Source organism: Lepidothrix coronata, unplaced genomic scaffold, assembly GCF_001604755.1.
Source record: "Lepidothrix coronata isolate B3197 unplaced genomic scaffold, Lepidothrix_coronata-1.0 Scaffold4, whole genome shotgun sequence".
Lineage (NCBI taxonomy): Eukaryota > Metazoa > Chordata > Aves > Passeriformes > Pipridae > Lepidothrix > Lepidothrix coronata.
Window position 1 is genome coordinate 3,228,097 of NW_016690184.1, and position 25,244 is coordinate 3,253,340.

The 25,244-nt window shown below is 35.9% G+C and overlaps 1 protein-coding gene across 4 annotated transcripts in view; it reads left to right on the plus strand.

Moving 5' to 3' along the window:
- The window catches only part of COL19A1 (collagen type XIX alpha 1 chain), a 190,921-nt gene that overhangs the window by 145,862 nt on the left and 19,815 nt on the right, over window positions 1-25,244 (plus strand). For all 4 annotated transcript variants that reach the window (XM_017826692.1, XM_017826710.1, XM_017826717.1 and 1 more), the window contains 20 exons: window positions 1,131-1,184; window positions 2,422-2,511; window positions 3,104-3,148; window positions 3,276-3,353; window positions 4,229-4,264; window positions 4,367-4,420; window positions 4,509-4,562; window positions 6,761-6,802; window positions 7,451-7,504; window positions 8,348-8,401; window positions 11,179-11,232; window positions 12,188-12,241; window positions 14,345-14,389; window positions 14,994-15,044; window positions 15,127-15,171; window positions 16,095-16,121; window positions 19,044-19,097; window positions 21,716-21,760; window positions 23,876-23,920; window positions 24,027-24,089. In XM_017826692.1, the coding sequence (XP_017682181.1) occupies window positions 1,131-1,184; window positions 2,422-2,511; window positions 3,104-3,148; window positions 3,276-3,353; window positions 4,229-4,264; window positions 4,367-4,420; window positions 4,509-4,562; window positions 6,761-6,802; window positions 7,451-7,504; window positions 8,348-8,401; window positions 11,179-11,232; window positions 12,188-12,241; window positions 14,345-14,389; window positions 14,994-15,044; window positions 15,127-15,171; window positions 16,095-16,121; window positions 19,044-19,097; window positions 21,716-21,760; window positions 23,876-23,920; window positions 24,027-24,089 (1,044 nt within the window). The remainder of the gene's footprint in view (window positions 1-1,130; window positions 1,185-2,421; window positions 2,512-3,103; window positions 3,149-3,275; window positions 3,354-4,228; window positions 4,265-4,366; window positions 4,421-4,508; window positions 4,563-6,760; window positions 6,803-7,450; window positions 7,505-8,347; window positions 8,402-11,178; window positions 11,233-12,187; window positions 12,242-14,344; window positions 14,390-14,993; window positions 15,045-15,126; window positions 15,172-16,094; window positions 16,122-19,043; window positions 19,098-21,715; window positions 21,761-23,875; window positions 23,921-24,026; window positions 24,090-25,244) is intronic.

The window sequence follows — 25,244 nt, forward strand, 5'->3', positions numbered from 1 at the left end:
AAATTCCATATATTTTTATACTGATTTGGTCTTGGTATAAGCAGAACGTCCTTCATAAGGGTACATTTTTTTCTTTCTTATGCTTTTAATTTGGATGGTTGGGTGAAACAAGTAGCTGTCTGTATTAAGCAGAGAAAGGAAACACACAGGTCTTGCACCTTCACTACTTGCATGAAAATGTTGTCATCCTTCATATGTCAGTGTTCAAAAAGCTGTGTTTTACACCCTGAAGAAAAATTAAAACAATATGAGTTTCTTTGTCTTTTTCTTAGAAAGTTCATTTTCTAGTCCAGCTTAAGTTTCAGACTTGGATTTTACTTTTCAGTTTGGGCAATTTTATCTTTCACTGTGAAAATTACTGGTATCAATAAAACACTGGACTAAACCATTGAATAACATTGAAGGGTCATGGAAAAAGTTTTCTGTATTTGTTACAGCATAATAAGAGAACCCAATTAAGCCTTCCTTATTATTTAAATAGTTTCTATTTAGGTTTTAATCTTTTTTATTTCTCTGCATTTATAAAAATCCTCAATGAAAAAGAAAAGGGAAAATACTGAAGTTAAAATCAAAATGTAAAAGATGAAAATACTTAGGCAAAAGAAAGGGTGGAACATATTTTATTTGCTGAAAAGTTTTGACTGTCCATTAAATATCTGAAGCATTTTAAAGGAATTTTTTGGATTAAATAATGTGCAGGAGTGGGAATTCATTGAAGTTCTTAAGATACCAATTTGAATAATTAACTGGTGTAGGGAATCATGCAGACCTTTATGGGGAGGAAAGATGAGACACTTATTTAAAACTCAAGTTTTTATGTGCTACTGCCCTCTTTGAAAAAATTATTGATTTTTCAAGACTTTTGAAATAGAAGAAATAAACCTTTCAGTCTCTACCACTCTGCCCTGAGAGGGTCCAGAAAATAATCTTGATTATTACATTTCAACTAAAAGAAAAATTATTCATATATTTAATTAAAAAAGCATTCATTAACTTATACTCTTTAACATTTGGTGTCAATACTAATGCATAATAAATAATCCAGTGTAAACTAGTTTTTGTCTGTAATTTTAAATAACCTTTAAGAGAATAGCTATAAAAATGTACAGTTATGTTTTTATTAATTCCAGGGCTTACCAGGAGAGCATGGGGTACCAGGAAACCCAGGAGTTAAAGGAGACAAGGTATTTTTTTAAGTGTTTTTAATTAAGCTTGATATGTTAGAGCATATTAAATTATCACCTCAGAAGTAACCTTCCATCCTTTTGTGGTGCATCTGTGTGGCTGCTGTATGAATTGATTTTAAAATGTACCAGCAGCAACCTCCTGTCTGCTTCTTGAAGATGCTGCAGGCCAGTTTGGCAACCCAGTTTCTCTTCAGATTTATAATTTAAGTAATATTTCAAGAAGGTTGCACTGCACCCTTACATTGAATCTGTGCAGTGCAGAAATGCCAGTGCAGGTCCTGACTACAGAAACCCATTTCAATGCAGTGCCCTACCTGGACTAATGTGTAAAATCCCACTTCACAGTCAGACATATTCATCTTGGCAGAGCACTGGGGCAACTACACTGTCTCAGATGTAAACCAAGGCTGTGTCTCTTTATGACATTGTATTTTACTGTGTACAAATCCCTTAGTCAGAATTCAGATACATCAGCAATAGCTAAAAATTGTATGTGTGTATGTATTGAATGTAGAGAAGGGGAGAAAAGAGGATACACAGGTGTGCTCTGAGCTATGTGATGTGTTATGGTATTTATACATTGTGGAGTACAAGAGAAACTAATAAAATCCATTAATAGTTTGAAAAAGTGAGCTAGAAGACAGACAGAAGAAAATAACTGGAACAAAAATCTACTCAACTCATAAAATGGGAAGTAGTGGATTCAGAAAAAATCAAAGAGATGTTGCAAGAGCATGCAAAAGACAAAAGGACAGCATAAGATAAAGCCCAAGTAAGCAGCAGGAGTTAGAGGTGTGGAACAAGAGGCACTGCATGCACTGATGTAAGAAGTGGAAGTGTAAACAGGAGTACAATGAGGACCCTGGGTTTAGCACTAGTGGTAGATAGCTGAGGAGAGGTTGCAGTTGGTGGAAGCAGGTGGAAACCTGTTGCTGTGAATTAATTGTCAGGGTTTAATGAAAACCTGTGTATGAGGGGCCTGGGGACCACGAAATGTAGATCAGTTGCATTGCAAGCATGGAAAATCAAGACAATGCTAGTTACAATTGATGGTTGTGTAGTCCATGCCTCCTCTTCTTCTGTAACTTCTTGAAGGAAAATATCAGTGCTTTTTTTTCTTCTCTGTTTATTCTCAAATACTGACACATTCAATGATAACCTTGATAATATTTACAGGTTTTTTCATAGGAGAAAATTCTCACATTTCAATTAACGATTCAAATTTATTTTGTAGGGTGACCCTGGTGGGATTATGGGACCACCTGGACATCCAGGTCCAAAAGGTGATATGGGGCCTCCTGGACCAAGTCTGCCTGGAACACCAGTAAGCTCATAACCTGAAAAAGCTTTTCTGACTTTATTTCTTGGGGGCAACTGTGAATTGTCACTGTGTGATGAAAGAAACCATAGAATCATAAAATGGTTTGGGTTGGAAGGAACCTTAAAGATCACCTGGTCCCAACCCACTATTATCAGTAGGGACACCTTCCTCTAGACCAGATTGCTCAAAGCCCCATCCAACCTGGCCTTGAACACTTCCAGGAATGGGGTAGCCACAACTTCTCTGAGCAACCTGTTCCAGTGCCTCATCATCCTCATAGTAAAGAATTTCTTTCTAATATCTCATCTTCTCTCAGTTTAAAGCCACAAAGCAAGTATTTTTTTAATGTAATTTCAAAATGGAAATATATGTTACAGTGCATATATATTATAAGTGCACTAAAATATAGTCTAAAAATAGCACAAGACTCACATACTCCTAATGACAGTGGTATTAACAAGGAAGACATGGAAATTTTTCACAGTTTATTTCTGAAGGATAACTAATTTTGGCAATAAAATTCATCTAGTCTCTTGGATTTTAAAACATAATTTGTTTTTTTTTCCTGTTTTTTGTTTTGTTTTGGTCTTTTTAGGGTCCCACTGGTGTTCCTGGAAACCCAGGTCCACGGGGACCAAAGGTATACAAAATAGATTATTTCTGTTTCTAAAAAAAAAAAACAAAAATAAAAATTTAAAAAAAAAAATTAAAAATGGTAGTTTGCAATTTCAGACCTATTGTAATGGAAAGCCTTGTACCTTTCACAGGGAGAAAGAGGACTACCTGGTGTACAGGGAGCACCTGGGGAGATGGGGCCCCCTGGAATAGGCATTCAGGGATCACCAGTAAGTATACCAATGCCCAGAATTTGGGCTTCTCGCTGTGCATCTCTGTGAAACTGCAGTAAGCAAACTAAGCGCAGTAAACAGCCATGCTGTGAACTCCCTTCTGACTTGACTCCCAACTCCCAGCTTGTTTCACATGTTGCTGTGTGGTTTAAGTTCGAACATGAAGCAAGTTAATACAGCCTATCTAAAGCATTCATACTAAGTAACTTGTAGAGCAATAACTTTCAGTTATTCAGCTTGTTTCCCAAGTTTCTTTCTTTCTATTGCCTTTAAATAAAGCCCTCTGCAGTGTCTTCAGTAAAAAAATTTGCTGATATTGATGGCGTAGATGTTGGGTGGTACATGAGTTCTACTCCAGTGAATAAGACAATCTCTCTTCAGTCCAGACTGAAGAACTGTATCAGCTGATACATTCCAGTTTATGGACAGTACTCTGGTACAGAGAGAAAATGTTTGTGAAAGGTAAATAGAGATTCACAGTGAGTTCTTCATCTAAAATAATCCTTAAAAATATCTTTTCAGTCAAAATATTTTCAAATCTGAATTTTAAAAATTATCCATTTATATCTAAATAATCTAATTTGTTTTTATTCAACTGCTCATTAGCTTTTCTTAGGAATCTCCTGCCTAAATAACAAGTTTCACCACAAATCCTTAATTTTTGGAGTTGCTTGCCCTTAAAAATGGGCCTTAGCAAAGTCTTGAATTCTGTAATTTTGACAAAATTACATTTGGATTCAAAGCCAAACCTTAGAGCGAGTCTTTCTCACAATGAAAACTGCAGCTATATCCCACATTCAACATTTTTTAATGAATTTCATCTCCCTTATCCTAGAAAGTGTAACTACTGATTATTTGGAGTTTTCTTGCAGGGTCCTATAGGTCCAACTGGATCAGCAGGTGTGCAGGTAGGGTATAAGTTTTGTCTTTAATATAAAAAGCATTAATTTAATTTAAGAATTTTACAGGAAAAGTATTTTTATGTCCTAAATTACCTTTCCTGCTCTTAGGGCCCTAGGGGACCGCCAGGGTTACCAGGAACTCCAGGTACTCCTGGTATTAATGTAAGTGACAGTTTTCTATATATGCAACAAAAAGTAATGTGTGCCTCATCAATGATTAAAGGCCATCAATTTTTACATTTGTTTCTAGGGCACTCCAGGAAGAGATGGAAAGCCAGGACTACCAGGCCCTCCAGGTGATCCTGTACGTATAGAGAGAAAGTTTGTGCATTTGTTTTGGTGCAAGTATTTTAAATTTAAAGGAGGTGAATACCATAATAAGTCTAGAAGAACTGGTGATATGAATGACAAAATGGAAGTACTTTCTTGGGAAAGACAGGAAAACAGTCATGTTACATACCTTTGCCTTAATAAAACTTTGAGACTGTCTTCATGATGTTTTTGTAAGCAAGCAAAAAATGCTTAGAATTACTAGCCGTATAGTTGATGCTTATCAAAAATTATGGATCGGAATATCTGTCAGCAGAACTGTCAAACTTGGAAAGAGAGGTCTTCCCCATGCTCAGTTCTTGTCAGTGATTTAATTTTATTAGGGTAACTAGATAAAAACTCTGAAATTGGACTGGGAAAGATTGCTTACTTTTTGAAGATATAATCAAAATTCAAAGGCCATCTGAAGTCAACAAGATTTAACTTGACACAGATGAGTATGAAGTGCTTAATAAGGAAAAACAAAATCCATAAGTAGAATACATCTAGAGGTACAGTGCATTGTAAACTAAATGTAAGTAGAATATTTGATGCTGCTATTAAATAGACAGGTCTAAATTATAAAACTTACTAACAGGAGCATTATTACCTTTTGAAATACTCTTCTCTTTGGAAGGAACATTTTTTAAAGGAAGATGTAGCAAGCAAGAGTGATTCTGGAGAATTAAGGCCATTTTAACATTTTCAAAATCCTGCTATATATCATTCACTTAGAGTTTGGCACACAGAGTTATGACTCTTACGTGTGTGTGCAGTTGGACTGGACTTGCCATACATAGAGAGCAGAGGATGGCACAAACATGGTAGGCTTACTCTTGTACCTCATGTGCTCTTGCAGCTGGATATTGGCACCTTCCACACTAAGGCTTTGGGGTTCTGTACCAGCTAAAATAAGAATGCTAGAAAAGAGGAGAGCCTGAGGAAATTACAATTCTCTAGTCCAGCAGGAAGACCAAGTAACATTGTAATAGCCTGACTAGCTGTAAAATTTCATCATAAGGGGAAGGAAGAAAAGCATGTGGTAGTTGTTTTAAAGTCTTGTTACAGGTTTTTAAGAGCAGGTGATACTGTCTATATGCAGTTTACCTCTGTGCAGAGGATGAACTTCACACCTTACCTAGTTATGTCCTTAGGTTGTGTTAGGTGGCGATGTCTCACCCTAGAAAACTCATCAGCCTGCTTTCAAAGTTTGGAGTGCTACCCTCTTAGCGGTGTACTCTTAACGATGTTTATGGTTAAGTATGTTCAGCAGTGTGTCTCCTGAGTTGATGTTTTAAACCCATTACTATTAACTGGCAGTTTTTCTAATATGCTACAAAAGTGCTTACATTTTGTTTTTCAAGATGGAAATGATTGAAACAGACTGAACAAAACCAGTTAACATATTTTGAATATGCCTAATTTTATAGTATGCCCAGGGCAATTTTTTATTTAGCAATTGCCAGAAGAAATGAGCACTAGTAATTGGAGACTGTTTGTGAGTGAAGCTGATGATAACAAGGGCAATGAGTTTTTTCAGGGAATCTTTAAATGTGAGTTTAATGGCAGGTCTTGAAAATCTGAGACATGCTGCAGTAAGTGTAGTCTTACTGATTGATCTTTAAATGGGTTAGCTTTAGTAGCCAATTTAGCGCTGGCACCACAAAGTTACGCACAAATTCTTAATGTTTAAAGACAGGAAAAATGCTCTTGTTGCTGTAGCTGGATTATTTTCGGTATCTGAACTAATTTCTGGAAGTTATCTTTGGCATCTCCAGAATTTGTGCTGCAGTTGGTGGTAGAGTCAAAGCCTAGGAGAAAGGGGAAGGAAAACAACTGAAGATAATCAAGTGAGAATAGTCTGTGACACTTTTCAGTTGTGTTAAGTAGTTGCTGATATGCAACAAACCCAACAATATTAGTATGTTCTGGAGTTATGCTGTTGTCATGGTTTAAGAAAGTTCCTTAAAATGTAACAAAAAATTATAATTGTGAGGTTGGATAGGCAGCGATATTTAACTATATTTGAAACCCTTGTTTTAATTTTGAGTTTTCATTTAAAAGATAGCTTCAACCAATATATATATATAGTCAGCTCTCTTTGTAACAATATAAACTTTAGAAATAATGAGAACACATCATAATTAATAATGTTGTGTAAAATACTACCTGCATCTGCTTTTTTAATTTCAGATTGCACTGCCACTTGTGGGAGACATGGGTGCCATACTGAAGGTAAATATTTTTATAGGTTAGATATAGTTCTTTGTTATAAACATGCTTTTTAAACCAAAATATGCATTTAAAAGTTTCTGTAGGTTCAATTCTGACCCACAGGGCTAGCCTAAAATAATTTTGTGATCTTTGTAGATTTTTGATTTGTTTTCTAAAAGTAAGCGAGGTTTGTATTCTATAGGAATTTTGCCAAATAGCGTCTGAGGTAGTAGCCAGCAAGTGCCTGTCCAACACATCCAATACACAGAATGAATTGCAACAAATATACCTCGTTCTCCACTTTTGCTTTTTAGCATTAATTTCAGTAATATACCAAATAGGGAAAATAGTCTAGAATTTCTAAGATATTATTTTGAAAAATAATGAAATTTGGAGTGCTCAAACCTAAACACAGGTGTGTCTGGGACTATCTAAAATGAAGTAAAAAATGTGTTAGCAGGGTTTGAGAGATGGGGGAGAAACAAGGAAGACTCTCTGAACAAGTACATTGCTTAGAAGAGAGCAAGGACTGAAGAGAAGGCTTTGGGGTAAAATGAAGGGATGGTCAGAAAGGCAGGAAGGAAGCAGTCTCTATAAATTGGTCTGCATGGATCAGATCTAAGTAACAAAAATGGTTATTTGTCACTTGGTTTTCTGTCTGTTCTGCAGGGTGATCCTGGCACAAGAGGACCTCCAGGCATCCCTGGTAGAGAAGGGCCAAAGGTAAGTTTTGAAGAGAGTACTTTTCATTGCTTTGGCTCCTGTTAGAAGTAAAAGGCCAGATTCTTATCTCTGCCAGTCTTGACTTTCTTGTCTGATCCCTATCCATGTGACATCTGAGCAACCTAAAAGTTCAAACGATTTTTCTGGTTCAGCCCTCATCATGAGTCAGTTTGCCTTCTCTCTAAGGAAAGTGAGCAAAATAGCCTAACTTGAGTCCCACACCGGGATAGCTCTTCTGTGTCTTGCCACCTTTAAAGCTAGCTCAGATTTGACTGTCAAGTAGTGCATTATTATCTATAGGCTTATTTTAGGTGAGTCAGTCACGCAAGAATCCTGTGGTGAAGGAAACTTCCCATGTCTCCCTCAAGCGTGCAGCAGCTGGACCACCCTGTGCCTTTGCATTCTGTTTCCATGGGAATAACACAGCTATTTCACTGGGACTTAAAGTTTCACTGACATCAATCAAAATCCTGCTTCACTGTAATCAGATCAAAAGCCACATGCTTCGGCATATAGATATCTTCTATCATTGAGTCTAATGCCATGAAAAGTGAACTTTCTCCATTTCAGCAAGCGTTTTGAGCTCCTTGGTGTTAATGTCTCCATCAGGCCTTTTGTCTAGTTTGCCTGCTAGGTACAAACCGCTCATTTCCTTTCACCTCAATTGGAGTGATATTTTAAAGCTTTTAGGTTGTTTTGAGCCTTTTTTTTTCTGCTCTAGGCTCTATGGCTGTTAGGGCTTCATAGTAATATATATTAAATGTGAGTCATAAAATGCCCTACAGAACATGAAATTCATTGTTCTCTAACAAAAGTATTTGTTTGAATGTTATATTTTCATAGGGAAGCAAAGGTGAACGTGGATTTCCTGGGCTTGCAGGAGAGAAGGGTGATGAGGTACAACTACTTCATTTCTACAGCAGCTATGTTCCTATCTGAACCTGAGTAAAGACCTAGACTGAGAATGAAATGCACAGGATGTTTTTTAGTTCTTTAAAACTGCTGAGATAGTCATGTATTGCTATAAGTAGCTCTCAATTCTGAATTTTCAATAAGATTAGCTGTTATTATTCAATTAAATAACATCTATTTAATTTTTGTCTGTGAATTTTTACTCATTTATATATTTTAAAGCCTCATATACATTTATATGCTAATTCTTTAGAGTACATTATAGAGCAATAAATAGGCAAATGCTAAATATTTTCAGAAAATAGTTCATGTTTATAACGTATCTGCTTTCATTTTATTAGATCCCCTTTAGAATTTATTTTCAAAAACACTCCATTAGGCAAATACTCTGATGGGAATGGTCATAGCAGCAATTACTGTTAAGTGGAAACTGGAAAATGTTTGAAGAAGCTGAATTCAAAGTATTTACAGTATTTTGCATCATAAACTGCATTCGTAGAGTTATTTCTGTGTCTTTATGGAGAAGGAAAAAATTCTCTTATAATCAGGGAGTGCTGGCTACAAGACACAGCACCGGGAGAATATGAAACACATTTAGAGTGTATTGATTGAGGGGTTTGCAATTCTTTATGATCATTTTACATTTCTTTGGCACTAAGGCCATGTAGACTAGTAGAATGAGAATAATTTTCAAAAAAATCTGTGTTCATCAGTGTCCTTAGCTTCCAAATGTAAACAATTATATGAGGAAAAAAAAGATGCAGCAGAAGCATTAAATATGTATTCCTACTACTGTTTTGCCCCAGAGTTTAGCATGTTGTCAGCCTAAAGTATCATGCTTATTTTTCCTTTTGTTTTACACAATATATAGATCTCATTAATTCCTTGCTTCTTATCAAAGCAAGAGCTTCCTGAGGTTGAATTCAGAACATATTCCCTGAAATGGTGGGCAGCCATAAACAAATTTCATGCAGAATTTTACTAAAAAATAAATGGGAAAGTAACACATCCTTTGTGTGCCCTACAGGATATCTCTACAATTCAGTCCTAGCAGGCTGAGGCATTAGTGAAACCATTTCAACAATTCAAATACTATTTAACTTCTGAAAACCAAGTGAGATGTTTCAGGCAATTAAAAGGGTAATAATAGAACAGCAAGTTTATAACTGGCAGGTTTTTTTAAAGGACTCTAGGGTAAATTCATAGTAAATTTTTCATTAACTCGGTGGGGTGTTGTGCTGTATTAATAAATTAACTACTCACATGCTTCTTCACTGTTTGAGAGCTCATTACCTGCCTTAGCTCTGATATTTTCATTGTTTAGCAGTAACTTTTGATTATAACATTGTGAGGGTGCAAGTGAATTTTTTTTGTCAGAAGCACATATGAAAAAGCTTACTAAATTTAAAAGTAACTTTTTTTTACAAATTCTTTAAAAAAATGCATTTATTTTCAGTGTTATGATTTGGTTAGCATGGAAATAGGAAGAAAGTGTGAGAAGCCCACTTGAAACTCTTTGAAATGCACTCATCAACATCCATATGCTTTTAATATATGCCCTTTATTCTTCATTGAAGCTTAGTTCTCTTCCTTTAAAAAACATGCCTTTTTTTTCAGGGGAGGGTTTTCTTAACATCAGTAACAAGAACTGCAGAAAAGGTTCCTTTGGCTTCATATTAATTTTCCATATGACTGTGCCATCAGAGTAAAGTAATTAGAAATGAACAGAGCACATCCTGCCACTATGAAAAGCTGCAGAGGTGGATCAATGTCCTCTGTGTGTCGAAGCAAGAGAAGGAAATCAATGTCTCTCCCTAACTCCACATTTTTCCTGATTTATTTCTGTCTGAAGTTTTTCCCTCAGTCTCTCCCTCAGAGGACCTATTTCAGGGCTCCTGACCTCTGTAGCTTTCTAGACTGCCTCCTTAGCCATTCCTTCTTAAACACAGCATTTAACAGGAGAAATACACCTTCTTCTTGTCAGCGGATAGACAGATAAAATCAATCTCTGCTGGGAGGTATCTATTTTCCTTCGTGGACTATAGGCAGAACCAAGAGCAGTTGGCTCTCATTAGTACATGTCTTTTACATGTCTAAAATTGCACCTAAGCCTGGTGTGGCAGAGGAAAGACTTTCAGTGGCATCCAGGCTTATCTCAAATCCCATCTGTATTTACTGTAGTAAGTTGCAACAGGTGTGTATTTAGTAAGTGGATACCAGAGTCAATCAATTTTATAGGCAATAAAATCGAATAAAAGCAGGAAAGTGGATCATTAAATACTGTGTAAAATGTCATGTTCCATTATCAAAAAAGCAAAATCTATAAATCAGGTGGAAAACAGTATTGCATTTAGATAGCATCAGGAAACACTGAAAAGTCTGAGTAAATGTCTTCTCACCAAAAGAAGAGCCTTTTAGTGATAGAAAATAGAAAATTAATCTCTAAGGAAAAGCCAGCTGTCCTGTTCTTATCTACACAACTAAAGACAAAAAGATTTACGAGACATAAGATAACAATGTGAAAGGTTGAAGGACAAGTGGTGTTTATCACTCAAGCAAGAAGTTACCTCTGACCTTGTCCAATGATAATTTCTTCCCTGCATGTCAAGGTGTTGGTTTTTTTCATTACTAAAAATCATGCACCAACCTTTTAGAAGAAAATGCATTTTAATATAGTTATAATACTGCTGGACATGCTGAATGTAAGTATTTTTTATGTAAAAGTGGGACAGGAACTTGATGTGTGCTCTTTTAATTTCCAGGGTCTTCAAGGTGCTCCTGGACTGCCAGGCATACCAGGACCCAGTGGACCATCTGTAAGTGTTTGGTATCACCTGTGATCTAATTTACCTCTGGAGAGGTTGCTGTAGCTGTCTAGTTTCTTATTCTTTCTTTTATCTTTTAGGACAGTAATAATAAAACCTTACCCATACTGGCTCTAATAAAGTAAACTATGTTGGTGTTGATGTTATTGAAAATACTGTCATTTTCTGGGCTCAAAGTTTATGTAACTTAAATAGGTTTCAACTTTTAGTGTTACTAGAGAATCTGTGAGGTTACATGACTTACGGTGTGCGCACTTGAAGTGAATTATGTATTTGTACTCAAGTTGTACTTGTTAGTAATAAAAATCTAAAAATAATTCCAGCTAGTAATTCTGAAAAAATTCAGTGCTGAAACCAAGTAATTACTTGCATTCTGTTTTTTGTTCTGTAATTACTTGGTTTCACAAGTAAAAAACAAAGTATGAGAATAATCTGACAGTATTTAAAGGCGCTGAAATATATCTTCAGAATTTTTGGTATTATTGGCAAAAGTCCTCTTCAAAATTTTTTCAAATTTTATTTTCCAAATATTGGGTGGAATCATGTTAGTTAGTATGATCATTATTCATTCCTAGGTTTCATGGCAGTACTAATGCTTCTTTCAAAAACTGTAGCACATGTAGGAAGTTTAATGTGGAATATATAAACTGGCATTTTAGCAGTAATGCGTGATTCTTAGCAGTATCAAGATGTGCCAGTTAGGGTCAGTGCATTTAGTTTGCCAAGGTGAAAATGCAACTGCAAACACAAGTTTTACCCTTCAAAGGACTTATCTGAAGGACACAGCTGTTGTATCAGACAGAAGAGAAATATTTAAACCTGAAGCAGCAGCATAATTAGGTTTAAATGACCGTCAAAAAGCAAAAGTTTTAAAAACTTAGAGACAATGTAAGAATACTGTGTTTCATTTTTTCATAACTAATATAAAGAATTCTGTGTTGTGCAGGGAGTCACAGGAAGACCTGGACATCCTGGTCCAGCAGGGGCAAAAGGCGAAAAGGTATTCCTTCTCTTTAGTCTTGGTAAAGATCTGTGAAGGTTTTGCAATCCCATTACACTCTTGTGTTTGGGGGCTTTTTTAAAAAGTGCAAGAGTGCAAACAAGAATGTGACATACATTTCAAATTTTTATTTGTGTCAATACAAGTACTTTCCCCAAGCAATGCTGTGCATATAGGCTTATATTTTGAATTGCAGTCCTTGTGGTGTATGTAAGTTGCAGAGAATGTTCTCTAGGTGTAAGGTATTATATTAAGTTTAGGAAAGTGAAAATGTGTTTGTGAAATAGTATATGACTGGTGACTGCTTGGTCTGCTACTCATTTTTTACCAGTATTAAAAGTATTTGCATACTTTAAAAGTGCTTCACAAGTACTGAAAGTTATTATTAGTCATTCTGAAAAAAATGCATATGCTTCCTTTATACTTAATTTACACTTAATTTTATACTTAATTTACACTCTTGTAGCACTGCTTTTTATCAAACTTATGTGCTCTTTTATCAGGTGCTCAATATTATCCATTGTAACTAAGAGGTCAAATTCATTTCTCGGGTTCCTCAGATCAGAGAAATACAGCAGAGACAAACTTAGTTTGCTGCAAAATACTTTCTGGTACAAGTTCTCCGTTTTGTATATGAATACAGCTTTTTTTATTTTTTTCTCTATTACCTTGGAGTTTTTCAGGCATAACACTGCCACATCAATGTGTGGGATTCTACTAATACTCTGCAAAACTTTGACTCTGTGTGAGTAAGAAGGGAAACTATTTTGTAAAGCTCTGAGATTATTTCAGTATAAAATTTGAATGACAGTTTTCTCCTTGCAGACTACAATAAGAAAAATTTACCCCAGTTATTTCATTTTTATGTAACTGAATGCAAAACACAAGTCTTTGTTAGTTCCTTGTTCACAATTCACACAGAAGTGAGAATGAGAAGCCACTGCTCTGTAATTTGTTCCTCATTCGAAAAGGGCAAAAAGATGGCTGAAGAGTGATGAAGTAAATGAACTACAGGCCCAGTAATTTTCTCCTCCCTCCTTCATCTGGGGGGACATGTTTGAGAAAAGATCACATAATATGCTTTCTAAAATAATAGTATTTTAATACCCCAGGATGTATTCAAAACCACACTTTGGAGGCTTAGTTTCTATCAATTAGCAGGACCATTTGAAAATTATTCTAGTATAAGCATTTAACTACAATTATATTTTTTTGGTGGCAAAGAACACTTAGCTTGACTTTTGCCACCTTAGTAATTTTAAATATGTGACCTAAGGGTCTCACTGAGACATGTTTAATAGGATTCAACAAAGTTAGTGAAAAATTCTGACAGACTTGTTTCAAATTATACAGTGTACTTTACTGAATTGTAGTGATAAGATTTTGAAAAGATTTTTTGGGAAATTTTGTATTGAAACCTTTGTAACTCTATACTAGTCAGAGACCCCACCATTCTGCTGGGGAAAAATCTCAGCAGCTATATTTTTTTTTTAATATAAGCAATTCAGTACACATCAGCAGAACAGATTACAGATACAGATAGCAGCAGATTAATATTCTATAATAAAAAACAAAAATATATTCTTTATGTCTCTTAATAAAGAAGATTTTTTTTTTAAATCCCAATTTTTATTCAGTATGTATCTATGTAAACCGAACTTCTCAAACTGTAGCTCTTCTTTATTTACATATGAATGATCAGCTGAGGACTGGCTTTTACAAAATAACATACAAAGTTAACAATGGATGTTAACTTTTATCTGCCAGTTGCTTAGAAATTCATATTAACAAATCTTTTTTTTTTTAATCTTCCTCTCTCTCCTGGTACCTATGAAATGTCTCACAACCCAGGTTACCACTACTATTTTGCCATAAGGAAGTTACTACACCTAAAGCAGCAAGCAACTAACAAAATAAAAACTAGTACAAAGTAATGATTCATAACTTGCCTAAAACTTAAGCAGGAACTGGGCAGGAGGATTTATTCTTGATATTACCTGCTTGTATCTCTTGTTTATTGTCATTATGGTCATCATAGCTTGAGTATGGAATAAATCTGGCCAGTTACAGTAAATAAGTCTTATGAATCTCTTGCTCTACTAGGGTAGTGAAGGCTCTCCTGGGAAACCTGGACCACCTGGGCCTCCGGTGAGACATTTTGTTTTATATTTTGAATGTTATACTAAGAACAATATACCTGTGAGTAAAATGTAAAGTAATAAAAGGAACTCTCAATCTAATACGTTAGTATTGCAGGATGGAAAAAATTTCTTTTTCCAAAATATATCTGTATTCCTTTTTTTTTTTTTTTTGCAATTCATCGCTGAGTAAGTTCAGGTCACTAAAGCCATCCTAGAAAGCTGGTCAAATTAGTTAACCTTGGTGTCCAGTGTTACTAGAGTAATTTGAGAGCCTGGGTACATGAGATCAGAGAACTCAGGGAACCTAGGGAAAGACTGTGAACTCCAAATTAAGTAGAATAGTACCTAACACAAAATTTATTCTGCAGAATTGTAATAATAAATATCAAAATATAACATACACTGAGATTTAGAGGTTTCTGGGTTTATCATTCAAAAAAAAGTCCCAAGCTTCATTGGTAAGTATCTTGTGTTCTTTTGTGTCTGGAATCTTTGACAAATTGAGAACAAAAAGTATACCACAGGTTTGCCAGGCTACAGGACTTGAACAGAACAATAATTCTGCCTTTATAACTCATAAATGATACTCACTTGGTTTTTATGCTTTAAAGGGTATGCCTTACAATGAAAGAAATGGAATGAGCAGCTTATATAAACTGCAGGTATTTTTCTTTAACGTTAATTGTTTTTTTTCAATCCACACCTAATTTTGGCCCAACTCAACTTTTAAACTTGCTGTTACAGGGAGGTGCGAGTGTCGCTAGTTATCCAGGTCCACCAGGACCTCCGGTAAGTATTATCAGAAATCTAAGTTCTAAGAGCTAATTGACATAGTGATAGGGAGATTGGTTGGTTGTGTGGAATTTGATTTTATATTGAAAGATTGAAAAAATAAGTGTATGATTGGTATGTAGAAAATGATATAGAGTCTGTGAATTTATGCTTATTAAGTATTTTAGCACATTTTGGAGAGTAATTTATTTTGATTTAAGTATTTTGTCCTAGCAAGTAAAGGCTGCAGAAGTGGTACAGAATTTTGTATTGGACTCCTTAGTGAAAGTATTCTAATATCTAAAAACATGTCATATTGTATTTATAGTTTGTGATGGCATAGCTTCATAGTGGATTAAATTTGGTGCCAGAAATGAGAAGCTTGTGAAACCTGATCTGAGTTCTGTCACTGATTCACTGTGTCTAGCTACAGTGAATAAAAGTGTGCAAAACCAGGAATTATATTGTGGCAGTAATACAGGGCTGGTGTCTGCCACGCTGCAGAGTGCAAATGCACCACTTTGCAGCTGGACACTGCTGCTTTGGTTCTTTGGAGCCAGAGATACTGTGCACTTATTCTACATCCTCCTCCTTGTTAGCATCATAGGCAGGTTCTACTGTTTTGAGATGATTGTCATTTTGGTAACCACATAAATATGTTGTAGCCATCAGTGAGGACTTTGTCCTTACATTATGTGCCATTTATGGTAGTGGCCTGGCACCAAAGTACAGAGCTGTCTTTCTCTGTATTCTGGAACAGCAAAACAAAACCCAAATTATTTAGATTTTATGCTAAATTAGTCAGCTGAGAGGGCTGGAATTAATACTGATTCTAAATGCACTGCATTAGCAAAGTATACTCATAATGCCATCATTAAAAATATCATCTTATTGTGTAAGACATTCTTTAAATGTGTTTCCACTTTGGTTTGTTTCTGCAGGGTCCAAAAGGAGATCCTGGAACAGTGGTATGTATGTCTTTTTTGGTCTTAATAGAAAATTCCCAAAGTAGTTTGACACATGATAGTAATTACAAGGGTAGAAGAGTCTATTTGCATTCTTTAGCAGGTAGCTTACCTCCTGAAGAATCAGTACACCTGAAAAAGCCTTTTAATTGCCAGGCTTGTGAATTTTGCAATTTTGGTAAATTTTCTAAGTGAAAATGTAATGAATGACTGAACATAGTATTAACATATAATTATGGATTCATCTCTGCTGAGCTGTTTCTGGATATATCTAAGACCAAAGAAGGTGAAATAAAGGCAGAAAATACCTTCAGAGCTATTAGATTGTTCTCAGTATTAAATTTGAAAGTGATAATGGTCAAGGTACAGTGTGTGCTACATCATGCCAGCTAGTAACAACTAGAAGTTGATATTTTCTTCAAAAATGGCATGATAGCTACTTACAGTAAGATCACATTTCTTCTTGTGAGCAAGAGGATGATGACTATACCTTTCAGCTACGCAGTTCGACATTCAAAAGCACATCTATTTAACTTTTTGATTTATTTTTTTCACATTAAACAGTGTTATGTCCTTTTTATGTGATTGTTCTTTAAACATTATGAGAAGGGGAAAGACAAGTAAGAGAAGAATCTTGAACAGTTGCATAGCGCTATCTGCCAGCAGAATGTAGATCCAAACCCTGAATGGGCGTACATTTTCCAAAGTCCTTGCCTTTATAATAGAGAAACTGTATTTGTGATCATCTTGCAGTGTGTTGCTACAGTTCCTAGACTTGAAGGTGGAAAAGTTGAAACTCACAGGTATTGTGTCTTGATGGCTGGACATCAGTGCAAATACCCAGAAGATAATAGTAACACTTGAGTTGTTGATGGTTGAACCCAAAAAATATAATAGTATCAAATATCATTTTAAATTAATATTGTTTTAAAAATTGGGTAAATGCTTCCACAACAGTTAAAATTCTAATAAATTTTGTACTTATTTTTTGAGTCTAAAGAATGTCACATAACTGCAGAATTATTGTTACAGCACTATAACACTGCAAAGCAATGAAACAGATGCTGTTCCTTCGTGGTTAGTGTGGTAGAACTGTGTCCAGCAGGCCTCTTTTGAACTTCAGGCAATATGACTGAAATGGGATGAGTACTATATGTCAGATAATGGAAACTGATGCAAAAAATTTACCGATAAAATCAGTAGAAGCCGAGGTGGTTAGGAAAGGAAACTGTCCCCAGTCATGCTGTGTTCCCCATGGTCTGCTGGTAAATTGTCTACTTGATAAAGATCAGGAAACCCTGAAAAATATTGGAGAGATCATTTTTGAAACAAAATCATGTCCCTTCCAGCAAAGCAAATAACATCTCTGCCTCCTACTAGTGAAACAAATTACTGCAGGGTTCCATTCAGGAGTTCATTCAACCACCAAGAAGCTGACATTTGACCTCTTCAGCTGCTGTCCTGTCTTCAAATTGTTAGCCTTGGGCACAATAAATAAGGAGATGGTTCAGCCAGCATCTTGAATGCATGATAATAAAGAATCAGGGTCAGAGGAGAACACGCAGATTGTTTATATGTCACTGGAGACTGGCCTTGTCTGAACACATTAGGCCACAATATTTGGGAGATGATGATGTATCTTCTCTTGTTGAAGGGTTCTTGTCTTCTAACTTGGGTCCATATTATGGAATCTCTGTCTTCAGTATCAGTGTGAAATTATTGAGGAATGTCTCTACTCTTGAAAGCAGCGTGCCAGTACCACTTAGATGTACCTTTTTTCCTACCAGTGAAGGCACAATATCTACACAAATATAGTAGCAGAATTAAGTGCAGCCAGCTCACACTGACCCAACCAAGATCAAAGTGGTATAGGAAGGTAATATCTTTAAGAGCTGGCTTGGACTTCATCTGTCATGAAGGTGCATAATCTCCACTCAGCCAGCTTATGCAGGGTTTAGGAATATGTTTGATTCCTTGCCAAGTGTTAATGGAAAGTCAGCTACATGAAAAAGTATATTTTGATTTATGAACCAAAGTGATAACTATGCTTGTCAAGGACAAGAAGAAACCCAAAGGAAAACCCCTCAGCAGTGACAGCAAAACATGGAGTTGTGAGATAGTTTCCTAAAACAGTTGAATAATCTGTTTTCAAAAGAACTCACAAGCCTCTTCTTTTTCACCATAATGCCCAGAAGCTGAAAACATCTTTCTGTATCAGTGTCCACTTCCTACTCAGGAAACACCAGCTACCCAGCAGAGTTTAGGTGTGGGAAGAGAGATCTGTCAGAGACTTCAAGAAATCCAGACAGCAATTTGCCATGGCTTTTAATTCAACTGACAATTGCTGAAATACTGGAGTTGTTGGCTGTAGTTCAAATCTCCATGATAAATTATCAATTTTCTTTTAAGAAACAATTAATAGGGCTTCCCCTCTCTACATGTTAACCTGATTTCTCTAGTGGAGCATGTTTCTGGTTTTCTTTCAAAACTTGAAAACCTACCCAGGGATCCAGTCTGTGCATCCCTTGTTGCAGAGTGACCTTTGTTCAGGGAACAGAGCACTGAATTGCTTGGAGTTTGGTTCTCTGATTGACAGTGTATGCTTACATCCCAAGGCTCTGCTGCCTGGAGGTGCTTTAGAGGTGACCTTGGCTTGCAAGAGCACAGAAGTGGAGTCTTCTGGATTACATTCTTCATCAAAATTAAACCATTGATCCAAATCTTCAGACAGTGCCTCTGAGAAAAATTTAATTTACAGATCAGTAAAATAGAGTATAACAAAATCTGTTCACCTAATAACTGGTTAGCTGTTTTACTAATCTCAGGTTAAATAATCTGCTGTTGCTTGCTGTTCAACATTTCTCAAGTAGAGTACTGAAATTCTAATGTATACAATCTATTTTAATTTAAAAAAAAAAAAATCAGGGAGACCCAGGACCAATGGGCTTACCAGGACTGGAAGGACTCCCAGGGGAAAAGGTAGGACTCTTAAAAAGAAGTAATGGTGGCTTCTTCTTAGTGGACATTACCTGCAACTAAATGTTTTCTGAAACCATGTTTGAATTTTTTTCGTGTATTAACGATTCTGTGTGAAAAAATCTTGGCATATTTATCTATACTTTTTTCCTTTACTGTGAATCTAAATCATATACTCATCCAACATAACATTTCATTTTCTGCAAATGGAAAACTCTGTGTGGGAGGTCTTGTAATATTTTGTTGTCTTAACTTGGTAGAACACTTCTGTACTTGATAGTAACATAGTTAACATGTTTCTCTGTATGGTCACTAGTTCCTGTTCTCTATCGAACATTGTCTTATGCTTGCATTTCATCTATCTTGTTCTCAGCCTTTTGCTTGCTAGTTGTGGAGGCCGATTATGAATTTAGCTTGTCATGAAATGCTAAAAATGTCAGTATTTTGATATTAATTTTTAAATATGGCAAAGTACAAAACATCAGAGAAATGAAAAAATCCATAAATATGCTTTCTGTCAGCAAAACCAATTTGATTTTTCCCATCAATTTAAGAAGAAAAATGCATAAATTCTTTTGCAAATGAAGTATTTGTTCAGCTTTTTTAATTACATTATTCAATAGCTTCATACAAAAATAGTTTACTGAAACTTTTTTCACCAAAAAGCAATGTAAATTAAAGTTTCTCTCTTGATATCACTGTGCATTACTGCTACTTGTGCAGAGTGGGGAGTGACAAGATCTGAGGTAGATGTTTAAATTACGTGAGATGATTCTTGCTCTCTAATACTTCAATTTACAAGCAAATAAGAACTAGTCTGATTTCAAAATGAACAAACACAGGGAGATATTACAGGCCTAACTTAGACAAAGTGGGGACAGGAATTAAATAAAGGGAATAAGCAATGGATCAAATTGTATAAACCAGCTAAGTGAGTGTTTGGCCCTTTCCCAGAGTAAAAATATCTTTTCCTTAACTAAATTTGGTCAAAATTCCACATTTCTGGTGCAAATAAATGAACAGAATCTTGGAGCCTGCCAGTCCCAACAGTATAATGCATACTGGTTTTTAATATAGAGCTATTATGCACCTCTGTGCAGCAGAATTTCATCTTCCACAGACAAATGTTTGCTATAATTTCATGATAATTTCATGAACTGGTTTAAGAACTTTATGTCCTCTGGATAAAATGTCCCTTCCTTCAGCTGTGCTGACACAGTGGTTTGTGCAGCCATGCTGCAAACCACATTGCTGAAAGCACCACAATAACCCTGAAAAAAAAAAAAAGAAAAGAAAAAGTTGCAAGGGCAATGTTAGGGATTTTCAGTTTTGTCATCATGGCCACCATACAGGGAAAACACCGCAAGTTCTGGGTCCAGAATAACCACTGGGACAGCGTGCAGTGCTCCAGACAACATGCCCTACCTGATGCAAATAGTGCTCACTGTTCCAGAGGTGCATGTTGTGTCCCTCGCTGAGGGACAAACATGCATTAAGGGACTTCTCTCAGCCTCCACAGCAGGAGAGGTTGAACTGTGGCCTGTAAGCAAGTTGCTTCCTCTGGACATGAGGTCAGACATTTAACTTGTCATCTGTCTGCACTTCGTGTAACAGAGTTAAGTCTTTTTAATTAGCAGCATTGCCATTGTGCACCTGAGCAAAATTATGAGAATGAGACAAAACAACATTAGTTACAAGAACAGAAACCAGAAATACCAACACTCCCTGAGGCTCTTCTGCACAGCAGAACATGTGTGTAGCTGTGCTGGCAGAGCTTTAGCAAATCTGCTTCGGGTAATATAAACTCATCTCAGAAAAATATTGGCCTGTTAATATGGCTTTAACAGTGCCAGGACTTTTCTGACATGAATATAGAAGCTAGGACCCTAATTTTTTCTTACATTTTTAACCAGCATTACAGTAGCAAAGCGTAGTGCTGCAGACCAACACACGTCAGCAGTGGGTTAGAGCAAATACCGCTGTGTAGAGTTTTACCACTGTTGACCTCTGTCTGCTTTGGTTTATAGACCTCTCAAGAAAGATGAATTTATGCCCATAACTCATCACCTCCAGCAAAAAAATACCCCATTGTCTTAGCTTAAAGCATAGATGAAGATGGGTGTATGCTAAAATGAGGACCTTTTCCCAGAAAGGGCCATGGCACAAGCAAATTGAGGATGCTGACTTTTAGTAAATGAATGAGCGGGTTGCAGGAAGGCAAAAACTTCTTTGAAAGACACATCTTAAACATGGGGATGTTGACATGAAAGTGAATTACCCTGTGTGAATTTTGGTCATTGTCATGACTACAAATTGTAATTATTTGGACAACATCAGATAAGTCAGGGACTTTCCATCCCTTTTCTAGGGAGGCCTGAAGCAGAATCAAAGGGATAGCATAGAAACATAATATAAGAGAACCTAAACAAAGGATTTTGGTTACTTGCTCAGGTCTGTAAAATGAGCCACTGGCAGAGATAAATATTAGCATTTAGCAGAGCCTGGCTCTTGTCCCCATTTTCAGTTCGCTGAATAATCCTTCCTCAGGTTTTAATGGGAATACACAAACAAACTTATGTTTTGATTGTTGCCATTTAAGTATAGATTTATCTTTTCTTCAGGGTGACCGTGGACCAGCCGGCACACCGGGAGTAGCAGGGACACCGGTATGTATGTTCATTAAGGAAAACTCAGTTTTTTAGAAACTGAAAACGCAGGTCAAGCAAGATGCTGAGCTGTAATCTCTACCACTATGGGACATGAGTGCTTGGCTTATACTTTATAGGCAGGTAGGAAGATTGTGTTTTTCCTAAAGAAATTAGATTTTTAATAGCATTGAGGGTTCATATTATTATTAAAATGACAGGAGGGAGTGGTGTGAATACATGATAAAGCTGAAATTTGAAGCTGCATATGCTTAGCTAAGAAAGAATATGAGATTCTTCTCATTGCCTCTATTTAATATAGATAAAGACTTTGTTCATGGGCATGCACAAATTTCTGAGCATCTTTCTATCACAAAGTTATGAACACTACTTATTGCAATCCACAAGGATCTGCATATCAAGTCAATCAAACATTTGCTTTAGGGAAATGCTTTGTCAGCTATTTACGTATGGTATTCAGAGAGATTTCTGAAAGTCATCCAGAAACTTTGTTGTAGGTGAAAGTAAATGTAACTAATGATAAATTGAAATTATAATTATTCATTTGTGTTCCTAAAGGAAATGAATACATTATATTGCATTCACAGTTTAATAAAAAAAGTTTATCCATATTTCAGGAGGCAATATGGAGTTATTTATATGCAAATAGATTTATTATTAAATTTGGGCAGCTACCAATTCATTTAGGAGCTGTTTAAATTATAAATATGTGTTTCATGAAATAAAAAGAAGTTTGTGTCTATGCACTCTCATTTCCATTAGCCACCGATTTAGTCTATTTACTGTGAGTTCTAAGAGAGAACATGATCTTAAACAACTTAATTTCATTAGGTTCTCCTAAAGCAAATTGCACACTTAAAGGAAAAAGAGAAGTATTTCTCTGAGTTTTGTAGCAGATGTAAGAGTTTCAAAGTTTGTTGCTCTGAAATATATTTCACACTGTGAATAATAATGCAGTAGCTGGTTAGGATTATCACAATTGTTCATTCCCTGTGTATTTCCAAGTCATTGGATGTTGTCTATTCAAGTTGGATATGAAATATTTAATGAGGTCCCTTCATCACTGATGGAGTTGCATTCTGTTGATTATATTTAATTCTAATAAAATCCACCTAAATAAATCATTTCCTCCTGAAATTAATTGTTTCCTTTTATATTTTATGCTAAGAAGTTTTAATTAACAATTTAATAGACATATGAAAAACAACTTTTTCAGTAGCCTAGGAAGAGTGTGAAACATATCCACATATCCTACTGGAAAATAATTTGTGTTCCTTCCCTGTCATTATTCCCTAGATTGAATAGTGGACTCTTTTTCCCATCTGAGAATATAAACCTCTTATTTACACTTTGGCACTTTGCTGAGATTGCTGGGATTATGAGGGAAGCTTGGGCTGAGATTCTGCAAGCATTGCCATCAATGCCTATTTCCTCAGCACTTATCCTCAGTCCTGTTGTTCCCAAAGTTGTCACTGATTTTGATGTGTTTGATTCCTCACTTGTACAAGTCACCTGAGGATCTGGTCTAATGCTATTTCTGGGAAATGTAGATTGAAGTTGTTAAAAGAAAACCATTTTATATATATATATATATGTGTATATATATATATATATGTATATATATATATATATATATATATATAAAGAGAGAAAAGAAGAGACATTTAAAATCAACATCTAAATGATGAGATGAGAGAGGATTGTGAATTCTGACAGGCTAAACATAAAACAACAATAAAAGTGGCCAAAAAACAGAATGAAGAAATTTTGCAAAAGACATTAAGTCAGTAATAAAGTCACACACACACAAAAAAAATTAGGACTAGGAAGGACCTTAATCTTGATTTTACATATACCGTGATAAACTTTGATCTGCCTATGACTTTTCCTTGTGGAAATCGTGGTGTTGTAAAAGAAAACCTCATGAAAACATTATCTCAGTATTCAGAAAGTGTAAAGAACATCCAGGGATTGAGTAACGTTGTACAAAAGAGCAAGATTTTTCATTAAATAATGAACAAGAACATGAATATTTCATTCACATATATATTTTCTTTTATTTTTTACCTATTTTGCTTCCTAGTAATTTGAATCTGTAATATTCTCTGTTTGCAGGGAAAGCCAGGATCTCCTGGGTCCCCAGGGATGCCAGGGGAACCTGTAAGTAAAGATTTGAGTTCTGGACTCTTATGATAATACACGAATATTTCAAACACCTAATGCAAGATTTTACTGACAGATTTATATGCATTTTCTTCTTTCTTAGGGTGAAAGAGGACCTATAGGAGATATAGGCTTCCCTGGTCCAGAAGGACCACAAGGAAAACCAGTAAGGAATTTTATACTGAATATGTACAAAAGGATGTTTTAGTTTATCCGAAGTTACACAAGAAATGACATTACATCTTGCTTTGTGTTAAGCTAGGTAATATCTGAAGAACACATTGAGCTGTAGGGCTCAGTATTAACCATCCAGAAAAGAATTCCTGGTATTGTGGTGTTTTAATAGTTAATTTTACTGAGATGTTGCCTTTAAAGGTCTTATGAAGGTCATTTGGATTTTGTTGACATAAAGGTTCCTCTAGTAGTTTTTCCAGGGGGGGAATATGAACCCAGAAATTTAACACAGTCTATAAAGGATGGGGTGACAGAATACATTCTCAGTTTCAGTTTAGATAGAGAAGCATGTGCTTCATGACTCTGAATAAACTTTTGGCTCTTCTTTATACAGGTGATGCAACACTGCAACTGAGGCATTTGCTATTCACTTAAGATGTGTCTAATCTGACCTGTTTATTTAATGAAAGTGTGACAGCAGTGTGGTCCACACTGTCCAAGATGGTTTAAAACAACCTATTTTATATTCTATAAGGGTTTAGCTAGAATAGCACATAACTCCTTATCTCCCCAGAAGCTTGGTGTTTTGGGGATGAGCATGAGAAGCAGACCATTGCAGCTTGTCAGCACAACCACACATTACACTTCTGCCTTGAAAGAAGAGACAATTTCTGTAGCTTCAGCAGCAAATTAGCCCAAGGTGCCTAATCTGTATAAAACTCCACTTTGCAGTTTAAGAGGGAAAGAAATATTCCTGATGTCCTCATGCAAGTCCTTTTTTCTCACTCAGTGAAACAGCAGTGAGTTTGCTGCATGTGCAAATACATATACATCCTACTAAATTAAGCAGTCCCAGAGCATTTATCTTGAAATTATCTGGCATTGTGCAATTGTTAATATACTCTCTGACATTATTTTAGCCCATATCAACTAGGACCCTTAGATGGACCCAGTTCTATTTCATATCTTTATTGATGATCTGGATGCGGGGATTGAGTGTACCATTAGCAAATTTGCAGATGACACCGAGTTGGGGGGGGAGGGGCATGTTGATCTGCTGGAAGGCAGGAAGGCTCTTCAGAGGGACCTGGACAAGCTGGAGAGATGGTCTGATTCCAACAGGATGAGGTTCAACAAGGCCAAGTGC